This window comes from Alternaria arbusti (assembly GCF_024043155.1).
Source record: "Alternaria arbusti strain BMP 1465 chromosome Unknown scaffold_5, whole genome shotgun sequence".
Classification (NCBI taxonomy): domain Eukaryota; kingdom Fungi; phylum Ascomycota; class Dothideomycetes; order Pleosporales; family Pleosporaceae; genus Alternaria; species Alternaria arbusti.
Genome location: NW_026249945.1, coordinates 1,268,887 through 1,282,024, shown reverse-complemented (window position 1 = coordinate 1,282,024; position 13,138 = coordinate 1,268,887). Strand labels below are relative to the sequence as shown.

Sequence of the window (13,138 nt, the reverse complement as noted above, 5' to 3'; positions counted from 1 at the left end):
TCGAAATATCGGAACAATTCAGCTATTCATCGGCTATCCAGCTCTTCTAAACAGGGACAGTGATAGGGTTCATAACCCCCGCCCCGCCGTCAACCCTCAACTCAGCGCCCGTAATATAACTACTAAACCCACTCGCCAAGAACCCCACCGTCCTACCCACTTCCTCCGGCCTGCCCGCCCTCTCCAGCCCGATCGTCCTCTTCTGGCTCTCTTCTCCCTGCAGCGCAGCAGGCGGAAACTGGCCCTGCGCCATCTCCTTGACACCACAGTCCTTCAAATCAACACCAACATCAATCTGCCCAGCCGTGATGGCATTGATACGCACACCAGTCCCCTTGAGCACCAAAACACCAGAGCGCACAACACCAAGCGCAGCATGCGACGCCATAGTAAAAGCAGGCGCCCAGCACCCACCATACGTCCCCGCAACACTAGTCACAACAACAATACTGCCATACGGAACATCCTTCGGCGCAGCATTAGGATAACTCCCCTTTGGTGTCGTCTTCTGCATAGCAGCCGGCGCGTACTTGAGCGCAAAGAAAGCCGGCATGGCGTTCGTGTCAAACGCGGCGTATAGATCTTTCGGACCTGTTTGGTTGATGGACGGCGGGCCGAGTAGACCGGTAGAAGACGTCCAGACATCGAGGCGGCCCCAGGAGTTCAGCACGTCGTCGATGAGGGCGAGGGTGTCTTCTTCGGAGTTGATCTTGTAGGGGTAGCCGATTACTTTTGTGTTTGGGTATTGCGCGTTTATTGAGTCGGCGAGTTCGGCGTAGGGTTCGGAGGGGAGGGAGGAGCACGCGTATATGCATGCTGCGCCGTGGGCTGGTGGGGATTATTAGCAGGGAGCTGTGAGTGTGGCTGAAGGGGTGTGAGGTACCGGCGAGTTCAGCGACGATTGCTTTTCCTACGGGTTGTGTTGCGCCTGTTACTACGCAGACGAAACCATACTATGTCACATCGCAATATTAGCCAATGTTGCTTTTCGTCTCCCAGGATGACGACCACTTACCAATTTCCCATCCGCTCTGTATGGTGAAAAGTGCTCCGAATCAGTGATACCAGTCTCCCTAACGCCAGTCCCGTTCGTATTGTTAGCCATGGTCACAAATCTCCACGGGTCTTGGGTATCGGGACTTCGCAACGAACGAAGGAACTACGTGAAAAAGAAGACACGCGCAACAGCGCGTCTATAGGACATCACATCATTGTTAGCTATTGATTGACAACTGCTTGCTTGGGCAGGAGGTATTATGTCAGTGTACATATCCACGGGGCGCGGAGATGCGGAATAGGCGTGCGATTGCTGGCTGGGTTGGCAGCTTATCGGCATCTTATCGGGCTGCATGGTGGCTTCCGCGGGGCTCTCGTGGGGCAGGGAAGGGTCTGGGTAGCTTCGTTTACAGACAGCTCCAATAAGTATACGCATGATAGGGATGCGATTGTGAAGAAGATTTTAAGATGTGTATTTGTGAGCTTTCAAGCTCTGTTGTATAGCATTCACCCCTGCTTCTGACAGCCAGTCACCATCATACTCGTACACCTCCCACCAACGCCCTTCAAGATGCTCAAACCCCTGGTATCTGCCTCACAACGCCGCCAATGCCTACTTCCCGTGACAAATTCTATGCCGTCTTCGCTTTATCATCTTCTTGGTTCTTCCTCAGTTGCTCCCTTGGTGGCAGCACGTCAGGTCCAAAGCTGAGCGGAAGGAGCTCGCCCATCGTCCTCACAATCCACTTTCCTTCCTTGTTGAACATAAATATGGGTGTCTCAAGTGCCAGAAACTCGCGCAAGAATTGTCTGCACATTCCGCACGGCGAGCAGAAGTCGTCGATGTCGGTCGTAACGCCAACAGCCTTGAAGCTTCCGATGCGGTGGCCTGCGATGACAGCGGTACCCATGGCGACACGCTCAGCGCATGTTCCAACAGGGTAGGCCGCGTTTTCTACGTTTGCGCCAATGATGGTATGGGCTGCGGATGTGTCGGTTGCGGAGGAGGTGGTCAGGAGGAGGGATGCGCCGACGCGGAAGAGGGAGTATGGGCCTAATCAAGCAGTCTATTAGTACCAATCTCCAACCAAGATATCCCCACCATCCTCTACCATCATGCGCTGCGTCGTAGATATCTGGAAAACATACAATAAGCCCTCGCCCTAGCATCGAAGCACTGCTCGCCCAAAACCTGCAGCTCCTGCGCGGAAACGCCATGGATCAACCCATCTTTCTCTGTCACAGCTTCACCAGGGCTGAACTTTGGTACGGCGGTTGTTGACATGGTGGGAAAAGGAAAGGAAGGAAGAGAAGGGTGCGACGCGACGCGGGGATCATTTGGGGAAACTGGATGACGCCAGCCGAGGTTTGCCAGTGGGGCGCTGAGCTATGGCGACAAAGGAAGGTTCGGCCACCTCCGATGCATCTATCGAGATACAAACATCATACAATGTGCTGACTGCTGTGAGATAACAAATATGCCAACGTATGGCCTGAGTGTGTTGTGGTGCTGCTGATGATAGCAAACCTCGTGTTGCACCCCTACCCTGGCCCATACTCAGGACGCTGCAGTTGTCTCCTCGAGCTCGGTCGGTTGCCTCCTGCCTCACAAACGATTACAACATGCCGCATACACGCCGGGCAACGATACAGTACAACAACAAATGATACCAGGTACTCAGATGTCAACACTCAGCCATGGCAAAAGGTTACAGGGGCGACATTTCCAAATGCGTTCCAGAACGTGTTCAAACCACTCCACTTTCTTTGTCTCACTCTCTTTGTTAACCGTCTTCTCGGGAAAACCTGTTGTCTCGTACCATAGCAAGCTTATACCCGCTCTATCATGGCTCTAACATCCAGGAATTGCTAGGGCAAGGTTTCCGATCCTCTGAATACCCAGGTTATACGACATCCGGAACGTCGCGACTCACGCCCAACTACATTCCATCAGAAGCGTAGCCTCTTCAGCTTTGCATCTCTATTTCCGCCCTTTGCCCTCCTTGAACCAAGAATTTTCTTCACGTCTCTTTGCATCTTCGGCCTGCTTCTTCTGGTCTTGTCGCTGCTTGTGCTCTTCTCGGTCTACAGCGCTAGCTTCACCTATGCAGTGCTTGCATTTACCGTTGTCATAGTAGTCAACATTGTGTTGTGGGCATCGCGCTATATGCTTCCGACACCGGCCAGTCTTACCGCACCAACAGTGGTGCGTTACCTTCGAGTTAAGCGTGCGAACCATATTTAGGATTCAGAAAATTTCAATAAGTTATTCGGTTGACTGCTAATGTGGGCGGGTATTCTCCTGTTGCGTCTGCTGAACGAGGAAGCACCCCGCCCGCATTAAGTATCAATTGGATAAGCTGCTGAGTACTGAGTGAAAAGCAGTGTGCTCACTGCTGTCGATAAGTGCTCATTCATCATCTGACTCGCATACGGAAAGCCATTCGGACTCAATTTGGTCACAGCAACTACTCTGTGAAAGTCACTGTTCCGACACTGTCAGCTTTCACACAACGTTCACAAAGACCTTTATATCGCCAACTCAGCTATACCATTGTCTCCATCTGTCAGCTAGATTCAAGCAGACTTTCAATTCCAATAACTATGTCGGATAGTATCAAGTCACCTAGGGTCGCGGCTGAGCATGTTGAGCCTGCACCAGAGGCTGATAATGATGCGGCTTCCATCGCGAGCTCTGAAAATTCGACCACTTCGACTGAGGAGTTCGAACACGAGCCCTTTGATACCTTCCAGTTGAAGGCCGTGGAGCTATGCGAAAAGCAGTGGCCGCATCTCTCCAAGGAAGCCTTCACAATCATACGTATGGATGGAGGCTCCTACAACCGCGTCCTTGGCGTTCGAGTTGACGGCTCTTGGAGGCAGGCGAGCTGGCTGAAGCGTCAAGCACAAATGTTTCTTCGAACGGTTTGCCCGGGTGTAATCCGCAAGACAGAAATCAGAGATTACGTTCTGCGTATACCACGCCAGGAGCATGCGTGGGTTGAACATGAAGTCTCTATCCTCAAGTTTCTCGCAGCGACAAACCTTCCGGTTCCCAGGATTAAGATCTTTAACCTCTCGGCGGAGAACCCACTCGGTAGCCCATATATGATCCAGCCACGTCTTCCGGGGAAGCCAGTAACTGAGGTCTTTCTTGAGTTGAACACACAACAACGTGTTTCATTCGCAAGAGATCTGGGTCGCGCATTGAAGCAGATGGGCGAGATCCAATCCCCCTCTCCCGGCACACTGAATCCTGACAGCATACTCGCTGGATCATCAGACACCCAGCTTCTCCGCTTACAATACCCACCACGGAACGCATTCCGCCAGTCTGAAGACGTCTCCGAACCATCTACGCCTCAGACCGTCTACGAATTCTTCATGTCGCAATTCGCTCGTCAACGCGCATACGATCTCACCCTCTACCGCGACTATCTGAATCCATGGAAACCTTTCGAAGCCATTATCCGACATCTACACACAATAGGTCACCTGAACCACAACATTTACGCACTAACACACATGGACCTGGAGCCGCGAAACATGCTCCTTCACCTCGTATCGCCCACCACTGCCTCGCTGTCTGCAATCCTCGACTGGGATGAAACCGTCTTCGCCCCGGCTTTCACAAACTGCCGACCGCCATTCTGGCTCTGGGACCGTGAAGTCGATGAAGATGAAGAGGACGACGAAGACATGGATGAGGCTGATGCTCATGTCACACCCAACGACGCTGACCGTGCGGCTGTGAAAAAGGCGTTTGAGGAAGGTGCTGGGGAGGAGTATTGTAAGTGGGCCTATATGAAGGAGTATAGGCTTGCGCGAGGTATCGCAAAGCTGGCTATTACGGGCTTTTTCTCTAACATGGACTATGATGTCGCCGAGAAGATTATCAAGGAGTGGAATGAGATGTTCCCGCATTTGAAGGTGTGTGGAATGTCTGATTTTGAGGATGATGAAGACTAGAGTTGAGAAGTTGGGCGATATTGTCGCAATAATGGTATAAAGAAAATTGCAACCAACACTTTGATGACCAGCCGCGTATGTTAGGACTTCTTACTGTATGGCTGTGCTCAGTAATTTTCAAACACTTACTCTTCTTCTCTTGTTATACTATTGCAAGTATCCATCTACAATCCGTTGTAGTTTATTTGCTCTCTGTTATACTCTCAAGTTGTACTGGCATATCGAATTTTCCTTTTCGAAAACACATGATGCACTTGATGCGTCGCAAATCAACCGTAGACCCACTGGACATCCTTTCTGTGATGAACGGCTTCGATTCTGAAAACAGCTAAATACACCACCATCCACTGTCCCACATATCCTACATGGATTACCCAGCTGAAGCTGCAAATCCTTCGGCAGATCAAAAGCTACTCCATCGTTGATCCTGAAACAACGAGGGGTCGTCACATGCATGTAGACAATCCACCACCCAAAAGTCCCATCTAGCATAAGCCACATCCAATGTTGATCACAACCTACGCGCATCTCCGCAATCCATCACGAATGCTGATCAGACATCTGACCAAAAGCCATCGTATCTGATGCACATCAAGGTTGCGAGCGGCTCGATGCAACTCCGCCGCTAGCTTAGCCGCAACGCTAAAGTTGGGGTAGATCTGGGGAAGCGCGCGTGGCGCTGCGGAGTGTCTCCGGCTGGACATCGATGGCAGATACAGTTAAGAGACGGCCCGCACGCTGGTTGGTCGCTTAAAGACATGCTGGGAAATTGGCGCACAAAGTGGCGGGGGGTATGCTAGAGCTGGACTTTGAAGCTATATTCGTTCCGGTGGCATGAGTCCGATAGACACGAAAGATGGAGATTGAAGATAAGTGGAATGCAAGAGGAAGCACAGCACGTGGTTGTGTAGATGAAGTGATAGTATCATAATTCATAGATGATGGATATATACAATGCTGCGCTATCAAGCGAAAATCAAACAGCTAGTCGGGTATTTACAAGTGTGGTAGGGAATCTCTCATAAGTCTTCATGGACTCCGTGAAGTAGATGCTTAGACAACAGTCTTCTCAGGGTACTCAGTGTAGGTAGCGCTCCTCTTGCGGGAAGCATCAGCCTCGATATCAGTAAGGCTGGCGCGGCGGTTGTCGGCGTGCATGTCCTGGACGTCCTGGAAGGAGATGGAGGGAACGAAGCCGGGTGACTTCCAGGCCTGGGAGCACTTGCCGTAGAGCTCGTCGACCTGCTCGAGGGAAAGACCCTTGGTCTCGTAGATCATGGCCCAGACGAAGAAGATGCAGATGAAGCAGCATCCGCCCCAGACGAAGAAGACCTTGGCGCCCATGTTGGCGTTGCCGGGTCCGTCGTTGACCATGTAGGGGGTGGCGTATCCGATGGCGAAGTTGAGGAGCCAGTTCGATGCAGTTGTCATGGAGAGGGACTTAGCGCGGACCTTGAGAGGAAAGATCTCACCAGTCACAACCCATGCGACAGGTCCCCATGAGCAGGCGAAGAAGAAGATGTAGATGCAGACGAATGCAATCAAGGCCTGCTGGGCAGCCTGGTTGTCAATACCAGCAACGGTACCGGTGATGGCAACAATGAATTGGCTGCAGAAAGTTAGTATATGTCTCATTTGCACTTCGTACAGTCAGAACTTACCAGACAGCCATACCGACGGCACCGAAGAGGAGAAGATTGCGGCGACCCCACTTCTCGACAAGGTAGAGACCGGGGAAGGTGGAGGCGACGTTGACGCAGGAAGTGATCATGGTGACGACGAAGGGGTTGCTGATGCCCGAGTTCTGGAAGAAGGATGTTCCGTAGTAGAAGATGAAGTTGACACCAGTGAGTTGCTGGAGGGACTGGAGGGCGCAACCAGTGAAAAGACGCTTGCCCAAGTTACCACGGAAGCAGTCGAGGTATGTGGCCTTGCCAAGAGACATCTCGTACTCGTGGTTGGCAGTGATCTCAGCCAACTCCTCAACAAGAGCCGGGTCGTCAACATTGAGGCGGCGAAGGGTAGAGAGAGACTTGGCAGCCTTTTCTGGGCGGCCCTTCTTGATGAACCAGCGAGGAGTCTCAGGAAGCCAGATGCAGCCGGTGAAGAGGATGATAGCCCAGGCGAATTGAACAGCGATAGGGATACGGTAGGAGCCAGTGTCGGTCCTGTCCTTCGTGGAGTTGTTGACGATAGCAGCGAGTAGAAGACCGATGGTGATAGCAAGCTGGTAGCAACCGACAATAGTACCACGGATCCACTTAGGAGCAGTCTCGGATTGATAGAGCGGGATGGTGGCACTGATCATACCGACTCCGTAGCCAGCGAAGAAACGTCCAGCAACGAACATGGGGATGGCAGTAGCGACGGTCTGGAGAATGACACCAACACAGAAGACGATGTTGCTGACAACGAGACCGAGGCGGCGACCGAGGAAATCAGCAGTGGGTGCTGCGGTGAGAGCACCGAAGAAGGTACCGGCAGAGAGGATAGAGACGATCAAGGAGGTCTGCTCGGCGGTGACATCGAGCATGTTGTCCTTCTTGTTGACGTAGCCAGTGCTGAAAAGCTGTCGCCAGTGGTGCATGCCAAGAATACCACCAATGGTACCGGTATCATAACTATGCTTGTTAGTAGAACTCTTGAAAAAGGATCAATCGTGCATACCCAAACAGAACACCACCAAAGGCAACGAACAGGCCGACCAAGATGGCGGGCGCCGTCGAGCCAGCTACGCCCTCAGGCTTCTTCAACATCAGACCCATGATTGGCGACTGTCTGTGGAAGTAAAATGGGTATGGAAGGAAGACTCAAGTCCAGAGAGATGGTTTAGTACTCGGATGAGGATGACTATCACTCCAAGGCGGGCTGCCCATCTTTAAGTACATTTGGGGAACTGTTCACCGAGCCTGGGGATCTCCATGGGCAGCTGTCTAGTCTGGAGACTGGAAGCATGGGGTGAGCGCGCTAGTCCCGCGGCTGGCCAGCAGGCTAGCGACAGTAGGTCCGAAGCGACTGGGGTAGCTTAGTGGATGGTCTTAGCCATGATGGTGTTGGAGCTAGACCAGACCAGACGCTGACCACTAGCACGTCGCTGGCCTGTGGATGCCATAGCGTTCAAATCATCGTGAGCCAATTCTAGTAGATTTGGAAATCATGGAGCCGAGATTCAATTAGCGCAACGTTATTCAGCGGTCCCACGTTCGTGTTGCTGGAAAACGATGGCAAATATCGTCGGGTTACGTGACACACATGGTCAGTCTGCTGGCACACGCACCCAACAGTGAGATGACAGTCGCGTGCCGGGGCGAAGACGGGGCGTAGGAGCAGCTAGCTGATAGGACACTAGATGGTAAGCGTCGTTTTTAGCCGTCATGACCTGTCAAGTCGGGTGCGTGTAAGCCATGAACCACTGACCTCATTCTGCGGGGATGCATCTTGGTATGCAGGCAGACACCGTTCATCGCCTCTGCTTGATAGACATGGTTGCGGAGCAAACTATCAACTGATGTTCGTCTGTTGTTGATCGTCAGACGGGCACAGCGCATCACTCAACGAATCCGTGATGTTTCACTGGACAATACGATCACCAATTGGCGACGCGTATGCAGACAAGCCTTTCCATGCGCGATTGCTTAGACAGACGGCATCCATCTGTTTGCAGTATGGTGGTAGAAGGATTCTGGAATATCGCAACTCCGGTGCTCGGTGCTGCTAACATTGGCCGAAGAGCTGGTACCAGCGGGCAGTCTGTGAGAATCCAAGCGCATATCGAAGAGGTGGGGAGATGAGTAGCGTGCAGGATTTTGCTTCTGGCCGCGCCAAAGTCGCAGAAAGACCCCAGGGTAAACGGGGTGCATTAGTTCCCATGCCCTCCGTGAGGCTCAACAAGCATGCTAGAGCACGATAGCGTGTTCTCGGCCAACCAGATGGGGCGGCTACTGTAGCCTCGAACCATGCACCCAGCGCTTGGTCGAACTGTCGGGAGGATTTTCTTGGCCTAACCGATGTAGGGCTGGCAGTCCGGTAGTCTTTAGCTGCGCAATGCATCTGGAGGCGAAAATCTCGTGTGCATTGAGTCTGGCAGCAACTCCGCTCAATAATCGGGGTCCACTCGAGACGTGTTCTTGGAACAGAACACGGCTGGTCATGTGGTCTGGATACCGAGATCCACCAAGGCTGCTCCGATATGGCGTGTCTAGAGAGAATCGCGGCACGGAGAGTTGGTAAAGTCGGAGTCGCCTCCACTATGCATGGGGCGCGTCACACCAGCGTGACTCCCCGTGGAGTACGAGTTTCATAGGGATCACGAGACTCGATATCCAGCTGTCTCGTGACATTTGTGCCAGGATGATGGCGATTTTGCAGAGATGACGGGTTTGTGCCAAATTCGCAGGTCAGGTCAAGCTCGCAGGATCCCCGTTCAAGCTCGCGAGCCAAGACGGCTTGGCCGAGGCACGCTGTCGCCAGACCGGATAGTCGCTTCCTCCGATCCGACAAGTCGGAGGCACTGACCCGTAGTGTTCTCGGTATGAGCATGTCATGACACGGTGTCTTTAATGGGGCACTCTCTCGTGAAGCGTAGTCCTTAGTCGATGGCTGGATCACAACGTCCCAATCGAAAGTGATCTTATCGTAAGGGTCTCATGCGCCTCCTCATAACCCTGGAGACATGACGACAGCATCTGCAGGCTACGCAGTGCGAACATCAATGCGGGGGATCGACGCAAGCCACAATGTTCCCGCCACTGTCTGCGAGGTCACGAGAGACACGACATCAGCTGAAGAACATGCGCACGCAGCACCAGGTCTACCACGGAACACAGTACGCGCTTGACATGTGAATGACGAGCCCTGCCCCCGATCTAAAAATGGATACATTCAATGCGCATATACCCTCGCAAGCGAATGCGACTTTTCCTCGCCTGTTCACAGCAATGATGGCCAAGCAAGCGATATCCTTCGATTTGGTTCCGACCTTATCTGCTCCTGGAGTACTCTACTATTGCATCGATTCGAAGCCAATGCAGTCCTCTGTCATGGAGGGAGGAATCTCTTCGACTTCGGTTATGGGTTCATTACTGACAGAAAGGTAACAACTGGTCCTAAGACCCAACATATGATTGAGGCTCTGGTCCAGTAAACATGGTAGCATTCCGTCCTAGCAAGCATGCAGGACTCAAAGTAAGTCATAGAAAGTAGAAAGGTGCTCACTGTCAACAGAAGCAAGTCGCACCTTCCTCGCCAACCAGCCAATGACAACACACCCCAACGCGTCGTCTCTTCCCCACCAAACGCGTCCTTCATCCACCCTCACCGCCCCTCCAAACAACCCAACTTCCATTCTCGAAAAAATTATGTCAGACACGCCAATTCCCATTCACGAGCCGCCGTCTCTGCCATCCTCACCCCTCCCAAAGCGAACCAAAGTCATCGACCCCACTCCTCTCTCCCACGCCTCCACTTTACCACGAGGAACAGACTCGGGCGCCGCTACACCCACACCTTTGGCAGCTTCACACCTCCCCAGTCACGACAACATGGCAGCACTACAACCTTCAGCGCCAGTCGGTGCTTCGTCATTAGCTAGTGCAGCGGCAGCAGAGCAGCAATTGCAAGTACAATTGCTGAGTCCGAATGCCAAGGCGCCGACAAAGGGAAGCGCTTTCGCTGCTGGACACGACCTGTACAGTGCAGTGGAGACTGTGATTCCAGCGCGGGGCCGAGCATTGGTAGCCACGGATATCAAGATCTCCGTACCGGATGGGACGTGTACGTATTCTTTTGCACACATCAATCATGGAGGAGGGTACTGCAGACATCATGCTAACCATTGTCCAACAGACGGCAGAGTAGCACCCCGCTCCGGTCTCGCCTACAAACACGGCATCGACACCCTCGCCGGCGTAATCGACGCAGACTACCGCGGCCCCGTCGGCGTCATCCTCGCCAACCTCTCCGAGAACGATTTCCCCGTCAAGATCGGTGACCGCATCGCCCAACTCATTGTCGAGCGCGTCGTCATGCCCAGCGTAGTTGTCGTCGACCAATTGGAAGATACCGTACGAGGAGCTGGCGGCTTCGGCAGCACAGGAGGCTTTGGCGCAGCGGCGACCGTTGCAACACAGGCGGCGGAGACGGCGACAGAAGCTGCCGAGGTGGCAGAAGTAGCCGCGGACAGTGTGAAGGCTTAGGTAGTTGCACGCCAACTTAGGAAAAAACTAAACACCCTAGAGCCTACGTTAACGTTAGGTCACCCACTTTGCAGGTCTTAAAGTAGTCTGCAGGCCTGTTCGGTTTTTTTTGTATGAGGTGGTAGCCACGAATTGACGATGCTTTGGCATTCATAGAATTCAACGCGTAACGTCTACACAACCAAATATCATGAATCACCCGCCTCCTTCTTCTCTCCCTCTCCAACAACTCTGCCCTGAGTACCTGACTGAAGCACCTGCATCGCCCCACCATCCTTCGTGCCAACACCCAAATGCAGCACGTTCAACTCATCCGGCTTCCTCGCCCCAACATCCGCTGGTACACTCTGCCCCTCATACACCGCGCGTGGCTTGAACCGCTCCAGATCCGGCGGATCAATCATCTCTTTGACATACCGCGGAACCGTCACCTCACTCGCATTCATAAGCGCCAGATGCCTCTTCCTGCTAACCTCCTCATCCGCCTCATCACCCTCACCCCGCCCTTCCTTCGCAGCACGCGCATCGTACGCAGCCATCTTCTCCTGACACGCAGACGTCGTGCGCGTGAGTATAGCTTGCATGGACGCAAGAACCTTCTGACACGCCTTCGCCAACGGCAGTTCCTCAGCCGGCACATCGTCTGGTGAGCGCCAGCTCGGTTTCGCGTGCAAATCAAACTCGGGTGTAGACGCGTCGTGTACGGCTTCGATGAGACGCGGGATCGTGAGCGCAGCAAACATATCTCCTGTTCCTGAGAAGAAGAGGGGGAGTTGCGGGGTGTCGATGCGGAAGAGACGGGGTTTGTAGTCGGAGGTTGCGGTGGAGCCGATGATTGTGAGGTTTTCGATGTCGGAGAGGTCGATTTGGGGGGCTTGGAGTTGGGGGGCGGGCTGGGATGTTGATGCGTCGGGGTGATGGGGGTCTGAGGGAGTGTGGGTGCCGGTGCCGGCTTTGGATACTGGTCGCGAGGGTATGGTCTGGTTGTCGCGGGTCAGGCGGAGGGAGGTTATGATTACGTGGGGGACTTGGTAGGTCTTGTGGAGGACTTGGATGGCGGCGGCGAGGGACTTGAGGTCGGTGATGGGGGTATCGGACAGTAGTCTGTGTCTCTGTTAGGAAATGTGACTCGTATGCGATTAGTCTCCAGATGTACTCACTCGGCCTCGAACTGGTTCGGGAGTATGAGATCTGCCTCGCGCAACAGCCCCTTGTACTCTGGTACTTCGTCTTCTGGAATGTACAGCTTGCCATTGTCGCCCATGACCGGATCGAGTACTGTCTCTGTCAGTCCTGCCTCCTGCCACCTCACACAAGAACCCACCCCAGAAAAAGCTGCCCGGCTTCGTGCCAGCATTGAACTTGATATCTCTGCCAATCGTCCCTATCGTCTGTACGGCCTCGGCGCTGGGCATGTATCCGGTCAAGAGTACGTCGAAGTTGGTAAGGTTCGCTTGCTGTAGCCCTTCGTAGAGTTCGAGGATTTCGCTCGCGGAGGTCTTCGTGCCTTTGACTTGCTTGTACGCCGTATGGTTACCTGAGATGTTTGTTAGCTATGCGCCAGTCGACAGGAATGAGCTACCTACTGTAGTGCACAGTGTTGATCGCAGAGACGTCGCAACCTAACGATTGCATGACAAAAGTGGCCATTTTGTTCCCAACATAGCTCAGCTCAATGTCAGTGTACTGCATCTACCGCGACAACACGCGACTCACCCATGGACCACCTATAGCATGTTAGCAAGAAACAATGTCCCGCGCGTGAGTCTTACATGACTGGCAATCGCAAGCACGCGCGTGTCCGGTATCAGCGTGTCAGAGGCCATGATGTATGATAGTAAGAAACAGTCAAGTAAAGGAGGTGAAATGGAGTGTGCAGGCGGGGTCCGTTGTTGATTTACTGTTGATCTCCTTATCTGAAATTCCGCGACATGACGTGAACCCGTTGGTGGGGCAGTAGCTTTCCTTTTGTGCCTAGG

The 13,138-nt window shown here is 53.2% G+C and overlaps 5 protein-coding genes across 5 annotated transcripts; 1 reads left to right on the top strand and 4 right to left on the bottom strand.

Annotated features, from left to right (window-relative positions):
• Positions 1-46: 46 nt before the first annotated feature.
• J4E86_004941 (uncharacterized protein) lies at positions 47-1,105 on the bottom strand (the record flags this gene model as incomplete). The annotated part of the gene is made up of 3 exons (XM_051445478.1): positions 47-828; positions 884-953; positions 1,016-1,105. The coding sequence occupies 3 exons, from the start codon at positions 1,103-1,105 to the stop codon at positions 47-49; spliced, it is 942 nt and encodes a 313-aa protein (XP_051303575.1).
• Positions 1,106-1,628: 523 nt separating this feature from the next.
• On the bottom strand, positions 1,629-2,281 carry J4E86_004940 (uncharacterized protein; the record flags this gene model as incomplete). The annotated part of the gene is made up of 2 exons (XM_051445477.1): positions 1,629-2,050; positions 2,146-2,281. The coding sequence occupies 2 exons, from the start codon at positions 2,279-2,281 to the stop codon at positions 1,629-1,631; spliced, it is 558 nt and encodes a 185-aa protein (XP_051303574.1).
• A 1,319-nt stretch (positions 2,282-3,600) lies between these two features.
• Positions 3,601-4,965, top strand: J4E86_004939 (uncharacterized protein; the record flags this gene model as incomplete). The annotated part of the gene is made up of 1 exon (XM_051445476.1): positions 3,601-4,965. One exon carries the CDS (start codon positions 3,601-3,603, stop codon positions 4,963-4,965), a length of 1,365 nt encoding a protein of 454 aa, XP_051303573.1.
• Positions 4,966-6,018: 1,053 nt separating this feature from the next.
• On the bottom strand, positions 6,019-7,730 carry J4E86_004938 (uncharacterized protein; the record flags this gene model as incomplete). Its single annotated transcript, XM_051445475.1, has 3 exons — positions 6,019-6,574; positions 6,627-7,586; positions 7,633-7,730. The coding sequence occupies 3 exons, from the start codon at positions 7,728-7,730 to the stop codon at positions 6,019-6,021; spliced, it is 1,614 nt and encodes a 537-aa protein (XP_051303572.1).
• A 3,617-nt stretch (positions 7,731-11,347) lies between these two features.
• Positions 11,348-12,985, bottom strand: J4E86_004937 (uncharacterized protein; the record flags this gene model as incomplete). Its single annotated transcript, XM_051445474.1, has 6 exons — positions 11,348-12,263; positions 12,320-12,437; positions 12,484-12,696; positions 12,746-12,825; positions 12,876-12,886; positions 12,932-12,985. 6 exons carry the CDS (start codon positions 12,983-12,985, stop codon positions 11,348-11,350), a joined length of 1,392 nt encoding a protein of 463 aa, XP_051303571.1.
• Between the last annotated feature and the right edge of the window lie 153 nt (positions 12,986-13,138).